Source organism: Siniperca chuatsi, linkage group LG6, assembly GCF_020085105.1.
Source record: "Siniperca chuatsi isolate FFG_IHB_CAS linkage group LG6, ASM2008510v1, whole genome shotgun sequence".
Classification (NCBI taxonomy): Eukaryota; Metazoa; Chordata; class Actinopteri; order Centrarchiformes; family Sinipercidae; genus Siniperca; species Siniperca chuatsi.
The window spans coordinates 10,692,861-10,701,014 of NC_058047.1; the positions used below are offsets into that span (position 1 = coordinate 10,692,861).

The window sequence follows — 8,154 nt, forward strand, 5'->3', positions numbered from 1 at the left end:
GACACTGTGACCTACCTTGCACCCTGCATTTCAACAGCTGTAGCAAGTGGTTATACTTTAACCTTATTATATGTTTCTAATAGTTAGATGAGAAGACTGTTAACACTTGTGTTCGTGTGTTAAGTGTGGAGCTAGAGCCAGGACAGTGACTTTAGATTTTGGCATTAAAAATAAAATTTGGCATTGTAAACAAAACCTGAACTGACACTTGTATAAAAGATGTATTGGCACTGAAAAAAGTTCCACTGAAAAACAAAACAAAAAAGCATTACAAACAAAAATCCAACTTCCAATAAAGAATGAATGTAACACACTTTTTTATGACCACGAACTTACAATCTTATTATGATATTTGTTTGCTTTCTGATGTGTTTTTTGTTTTCTTCATGTCTGTCTTTTTTCAGTGACAGTTTTTCAGTTTCAATTGATGACAGACGGTTGGCTAAGCATAGCATAAAAACTGGAAGCAGGGGGAAAGCTAGCTTTCGCTGCTTCAGAGAAACAGCTAAAGTATCTTATTCGTCTCATCACAAACAGAACTGTAAAAATTACAATTTGTGGTTTTACGGGGAGTTATGAGCTATAACTAGGCTATTTTTTGGCACAGCGGCCACAGTGACTTCCCAGGGTCTTTTTACGTTTTTACATTTCTGTTTGTGTCCAAATCAAACAAATGAGATATAACGCGTTAAGAGCTTTAGGTGCTGGTTTATTTTTCAACTTTGGACAGAGCCAAGCTAGCTGTTTCCCCCTGCAATACTTCCTTAGGCTAATCTAAGCTAATCATCTCCTAGCTTTAGCGCTATAACGTTACTAAATGCACAGATATGAGTGTGTAATTGATCTTCTCATCTAACTTTTTGTAAGAAAGTGACATTTTAATCTCCCAAAATGTTGAATGTTAGTGTGATACTCCACTTTTTGAGTATCAAAACACTGAATGGTTTAAAAGGTGGCTATAAAATGCATTTCACAGCGCACAATGGCTGCGGTTAGCTTGGATTTGAGTTAGTCGAGGTATTGGTACGAATGTCTCTTGAGGATTTCCATTTTCTGATTTCATACTTTCACAGCTATGCAAAACATACCAACAACTAAACATACCAAACAACTAAAATATGATGCACTGTTAAGAGGTTAAACAATCCAACAGTACATGGGGAAGTCGAGCTGCAATGGAGCAACTGACAGGAGGACGATAAGTTGGAAGAGACACCAAGCAACAACAGCAAGAGCAGGAGAGCATGCTGACAACATCGGCACACAATGATGAGCATGAAACCTCCACTCTGTGAATCAGCTCAGTTAGAATTACCAATATACTGACGAGAGGATAAACATTATGGGGATGTGATGAGGGTGGATTTTGTTCAGATGCAAATAAATTTTTGATGTAGTAGGGATGGGCGGATTGATCCCCAAAGTATCAGTAGTACAGACCCTGATGTTGTATTCTTGACTATCAAACCAGAGCCAAAAGCATAAATAAACAAAAGCTCTTTCTCAATTTCATGATGATTTTTACCTTTTTCCATTAAAAGCTTGCCTTATACTGAAAATTGACTGCGATTTCTATATTAACATTTAGCACATTTTTTACTTGCCTTGTTTTTCAGCCAAATAACGTCTATATTCAGACAAAGTAATAAATTATGTTGGCATTTAAGCAGCTTTTGCTGATGGAAGGTTAAGGTATCAATAACAGTCATCTGATGCTCAGTATTATTTGGGAGGAGATCAAAAACTAAACTTGAGTTATTGCCCATCCCTGCCATGCAGAGCCACAACACAGAGATGACGTGTGTTTATACCTCTCTCGATGTAGCGGGAACATTTTACAGCTTGTAGACAACTCCTCTGCCGCAGAACAAGAGGAAAGAGGATCCAAGTTAAACGGTGAAATAAATTACCTGTGGAGCTTGTAAGGTATTATTTAGTGAGATTTACTGAGGTTTGAAACTATAATTCAATGTAGGTCAAATGTGCTTAACATTAAGAGAAAAGAACCTGAATCACAGCAATGTTTTGACAGATGTCATTGACAAAATAACAAAATATACAAACTATACAAAACATCATAAAACGCTCATTCAAATATATATATATATATATATATATATATATATATAAACACCAATCAGTTAATACACTCCAATGAAAACACACACTCATCACAGATACACTTATAATGGTGCCTTAAAATACAAGTCACACTAAAAGTTGTTAAACTGCCTCATTAACACTCACATTGCAGACCCAAATACTGTATCTAGCAATTGGTCAACATAGCTGTCTGAGTCCAGAGGCTACTCAAATGTGACTAAGAAATGTAGCTTTTTTTATTCACAAATGTGGAGACACCTCTGGTGAATCAATCATCATCTGCCCTTAGCATCCCTTAATCAACTGCACAGTGTTAATTTATTGAATGGTGCATTCAGGTGGTCCTGTTTAACTCAAAAATATGACGGGGCCACTTTGTGTTTGAAAGGTATTTGCCTTCATGTGGTTAAATAATTTAACTGGAAGAATGGAAAAGCTACTGCAAGTTGTAAATGATTGCTACACTTTGTTTATGTCAGCAGCCTGTTAAACACTGATCTCTGAATGAAGTTAGAGGTTGCTTAGAGACCCTTTCATTCAAAATTGTGACCACATAGATGGGTGCTCAGGAGCTTAAGAGCTGTGTGTTGTCACCTCACAGATAATTTGTCTTAAAAAGGTCCAGTGTGTAGGATTTAGTGGCATCTGGCGGTGAAATTGCAGTTGGCAACTATTTGAATACCCTTCCCTATCCCTTCCAAGCATAGGAGGTGGCCCCAAAACCTGCGAAAAACACACACGGCCCTATTTAGAGCCATTTGTCCATTCTGGGCTACTGTAGAAACATGGCGGTGCAACATGGCGACCTCCGTGGAAGGGGACCCACTCCCTCTGTAGATAAAAATGGCTTATTCGAAGGTAACGAAAAACACAACAATTATAATTTTTTCAGGTGATTATACACTAATGAAAACATAATTATAAATATTATATTCCATTTCTGCCAATAGCTCCTCCTAAATGTTACACACTGGACCTTTAAAGTACTTCAGTTACTGTACATTTCGAACTAGAATAAGAGATAATATCTTCACTCAGAGCATCATGGATACATATGTAACTTTCTGTTATGTGACTGTATTTCCCAATAACCTGGTGCACAGTTGCCAATTAGTCATCATGTGTTGAAGTGGAACATCTAAACTGATGCTGTAAACTCAGGTATTTACCACTTTGTTGGCTATTTGAGTGCAACATCCGGGGGTAAAATTGGAAATTTGACTTTACATGTTGTTGTTGAAGGGCTGAACGCACCGTTAGTTTCTTTGTGTCACATTTGAGGAGGAGGTGCAGGTTGTGCCTGGTCTTAAGGACATTCGAAGGACAAACCTTCATGTCTTTAGAGGGATCCAGTGGCAGCTGTTGTTGCAATTTGGGTCATTAACAAGTGAGCACCAACATTACAGTTTTACTGGTCTGAAGAAGTAGTTTAAGTTGTAAGTAAACAAACTATAAGACTATATTTAAAAAGCATTTTGCAAGCAATGTAGCCCCTGTGCATTAAAACATGTTACCTGATAGTGAAGTGTGTATTATGACATGTAAAATTGGCCTGCAATGTAGATTTCTTTTCACTGTCGCTTAAAAAAGTAAAAAATGAGCAATACTGCAAACGTGTATGAATAATGAGTTTCCAAAAATATATCAGTCAAACCCTAATAAAGATAACAGAGTAGTGAGGACGCTCCAATATTGTTCAGTCATTTGAGTAGCATCTGAATTAAAGTGTCACTGGACTGGTCTAGAGGGGCAGGTTTGGACTCTGGTAATGTGAGGAGGGTTCAGGTGTGTTAAAACCAAACTGAAGACTTGCATGTATAATTCAACACACACACACACACACACACAGCTAATGAGACTGAGCACAGCTTGACTCAATTTTAAACAAACCGTCTGTGTATCAGCCAAAGAATAACACAAATAACAGATTCCTCTCTCGGTAATGTCAGTCAGAATCTAAACAAAGAAAACAGCGCAGTGTCACATGAGAAATTATTTTCTGATCGATTGCTCCAAAAGGCTTTAAAGGACAGAGGTAGTGCTGTTTATCCGGATCAAACAGCCACGAGCTCTGAAAATTCGCGAGTCACCACAAAGTTCACTTTTTAAACATTTCGCCATCGCAACAAATCACTTCCAGACAGCAGGAGTGAGCGAACTGTACATGTCAGACACAAATCTCTAACTTACCCCATGCTCCGAGGATGTGAATGCTGATTTGGGGTCTGATTCCACTCACCACTCCACTTTTTGTCCTTTTCTCTTCGGTTTAAAAAATGTATTCGCTTCTTCCCCGAAATCCTGCAAGTTACATTTCTGGAAGAAAAAAAAAAAGACAAATCACTTCCGACTCTAGATTCCCCTCGTTTCCCCTCCAACAGTAGTCCTCTCCTCTCAAGTCAGTTGTTGTACTCCGGTCTGCCTGCCTTCCTTTGTCCGCGGGTTTCCACGGCGAGTAACACCGCGGATCTGTCGTCCCGTGCGTAATTACGCACCCTGAACCGTTTGGCTCAGCTCTGCGGGCCGGACAGACGGAGGAATGTCGATAAAAGTCGGGCAGCAGAGTGCTTTTGGTTCAAACCTCTTCCAGGACTTGTGCTGTGCTCCCCTCCCGCCTCTGTGCCAGATCACACTGGGATCCCATTCAACTGTCTCGGTGGGACCGTGGAGCCTCTTCAGCGTCATCTGATGGTCACAATGCAAACTACAAACGAGCCCCTTCCTGCGACTCCTTATCCCTACTTTCCACTTAAATGTCAGAATGCGAAATGTAATATGTGGAAATGGCCTGCGGACAGTCTTAAAAGCCCCCCTCAGTGCGTATTTATGAGGCGCAGCGTAATAAAAGCTTGAAGCATCTGAAATTACTGGAGGAAGAACAGAAGGCTGTTTACAAAAAAGCTTCAGCAAATAATCAGTGAGATGTAAAATCCTGCACCCACTGCCTTTGTTGATCTCACGTTAAATCAGATAATATTCAGTACAAAGCTGTTTATAAAAATAATCCTATCAAACACTATTTATAAAATCACATGGAAAGGTTAAATATCTTGCTGTTGGTGGGATAGGATCAATTATAAGACTGAAAATCTGATTGTGAGAATACAACAAAGCTCAATAAACTCACTGCAGTACATTTACATTAAGTTCCCTACAGGAATATTATGCATTAATGTAATGATGTCATCCATTAGAGAGGAGCAAGACCCTTGAAATATCATGCAGAACATCAAACCAAAAAACATACAACAACAACAACAAAATATATGCTCACAACAAAAGTGATATACACTTCACTACACAGTCCCTTTGGGAACGTAATTCGATTGTTACAGTGATTTTTCAGTAGATAGAGTGCCTGTGTATAAAATGCTTTGCATAGTAATGGATCAGATTAATAATCATGTCAAAAGGTCTTTTCTCATCTCACTGAATTTAGACATTTTTTGAAAGCTAATTTCCCCCTTTTTAAGCCACATACAGTTTAAACATTCTTTATAAATCTGACTTGATCTGACAAAAATGTATGTAAGCATTCACACACACATGCACAAATAAAATATAAAATTATGGAATGATTTAAAAGATACAGAAAAAATACATAAATCGTATTGAATACTGGGGGAAAAAAGCAAAATAAAATATGACTTGGGTACAATTGTGATTTTTCATGATGTTAAATCAGTTTGAAAAGACAAGAAATCTGGAACATTCATTCATTTATTTCGCCTTGTTAAAGCTCAAGAACCTTCCTTATAAAATCACTGCTTTAACACGCTTACAAAGAGCTGCTCTTCACCTCATTAGTTCATGCAGGCCTTGGTTTGGAGTCACCACTGATTTATATATTTGCATGGATATGGGCTGAACATGGGAGAGCAGAGCATCAAATGTAGTGGAAGAGCGATGGGAGCAGCTCCTGTGAACTATTCATGCTGCTCAGTGGCCTGTTACAGCGATACAGCTGACTGCTACTCTGTGCTGCAGGGAGGCAACAGGAAACATCAGATCTTTGCCTTACACATGCAAACAACCCTCATGTTCATTTAGAAAGAGACTACTCAGTTTGCAACACAGCTGGACGGTCTGGGCAGGATGGAGCTGAACCTCCAGGCCTCTGCCTTTAACACACGGAGCATTAATCACCTCTGGCAGCCCAGTGTGCACACACAGATGGGTCTCGTTGGTGAAGATTTCTCTCCTTCTCCAGTCAGGCACCGACTGAATCAAACTCATAGTGTGTTCTTCACGCTCACTGTGGCAGGTATGACAGAAAGGCATGATGAGACAAACAAGGCATCATCTGCACTGGAAATATAGTCTAGACAGAGAATTAAATCTTAAATGTTACCATTTTCAAAGAAGCTGTTTTGCAATTAATCTCCTTGCCTGGACTTTATTTTGAAAAATATAATAAAACTTAAAATAAAAATAAAATTTGGCATAAAAATCTTTGGTTATTGTTCAGTCAGAGAGATTCTGTCCACATATTTATGCCTATTTAAATCGCTCATCACATGCTTCTTGGAAGCTCTCAATCCAAGTTGTAAGTGGGCAGCTGAGGAGCAGCAACGAGTAGCAAAAATAAACACCCACATTTTCCTTTTGATAACATCTATGTTTGCATACTGATGATCTTTTTCTGGGGTTCATTGCTTGTGAATACAATCCTCTTAACTCTTGAATGTCAGACCAACACAGAAAAATCAGAAAGTGCCTCAGGCCCAATTATTTCAGGTCAATCAGAGGAACGAGTCAGCAGGGAAGCACAGAGAGCCAGTGAAGACTGATTAAGGTCATAGTTCAGGGTTAAAATCCATTCAGACCAGATGGAGATGTAGAGGAGGCTGTAAATCCTCCACAACACACATTAGCCACCTTCTGATAATCGCTGCATATAGATCACCAATATTTTTGGGCTGATGTAAAATTTACAAGATAAAATTAAAGGCCACATCAGAAATAATCACTTAAATAATGTTAGGAGAAGAAATAAATATTTTATGAGATCTGTGATTTGTGAATCATTGGTCATTTATCACATGGAAAATAGACCATGAAATAAACAACTTGACACAAAATTTGATTTCTCTGTCTCAAGGAGAAAGTAGAAGGTTTTTATTGATCTAAAACACTGCTTCACTTCATCACCAAGCTCTGAATGGTGAGACTGTAGGACAGGCACTCGCTATCTGACAGGTTGAAACGTCATTTTACAGTTTAAAAAAAAATCTCTACCAAACAGTTTTACAATACACATGTGTCTAGTTATAAAGTGTTTGGATAAACAGAAAAAAAGGAAGTATTAGTTGCTTTTCCTCCAGTATGTTTTCCTCCCATATTTTCTAAGCAAATATATCAGAAATGACAATTACTTTTGTCTGCTGAACAAAGGACACCAGCCAAAGGTTCAGAGCAAAAACAGGTGCATGTCATCCACAGTTTTCAGTGCAGATGCCGCCGAGATGCAGGCAGCAGGTGATGCGCTTCAAAACAAATTGACACTGATCAGTGTGATCAGTCTTCAGCGGGTTAAGAACATTTGGGCATGGAAAAGCATTTATATGCTTTGATTTTTGTTATTTATTTTTTTAAGGTGTTGACAGTTTGGCCAATTCAGATGGGAAGGAGTGTCAGGGTTTGTTAGGGTGTCTGGTGTTACACCAAAACATGTGACCCATGAGATGCTATAACACTGAACAAAGCTGGATTACCAACTGGGCAAAGCTGCCAAGTGGCCCAAAAGACCCACTGAGTGAAGGGTTTGTGGTCATTTGGTTAATTGCAAATTTGTTTGTGAATATGCACAATGTAAGTTAATAAATTACAATATCAACTGAAATTAAAATGACAAAGGCCCACAGATCCTGTATTATCACCTAATCCTGGGGCCATGGGTCCCAAAAACTAGTTTTAAGTACATGTAGTGCTCACATGGTGCATATTCCTATATTAATTTGATGCATGCTTGAAGGTGCAGAATACATACACAATGCACAAAGAAATGGTGATGGAGTTATTGGTAAGGGCTCGTAGCTCATTTTTGTCCCA

General features: G+C 38.7%; 1 protein-coding gene across 2 annotated transcripts in view; it reads right to left on the reverse strand.

Moving 5' to 3' along the window:
- Positions 1 to 4,830, reverse strand: part of homer3b (homer scaffold protein 3b) — a 47,444-nt gene extending 42,614 nt beyond the window's left edge. The window contains exons 1-2 of one of the 2 annotated variants that reach the window (XM_044200452.1): positions 4,685 to 4,830; positions 4,294 to 4,419 (exon numbers count right to left, since the gene is read on the reverse strand). In XM_044200452.1, coding sequence (XP_044056387.1) covers positions 4,294 to 4,419; positions 4,685 to 4,788 — 230 coding nt within the window. In that variant the 5' untranslated portion in view covers positions 4,789 to 4,830. Of the gene's footprint in view, positions 1 to 1,811; positions 1,858 to 4,293 lie in introns of both variants that reach the window. The other variant, XM_044200453.1, reaches the window with a different exon arrangement.
- Positions 4,831 to 8,154: the final 3,324 nt, after the last annotated feature.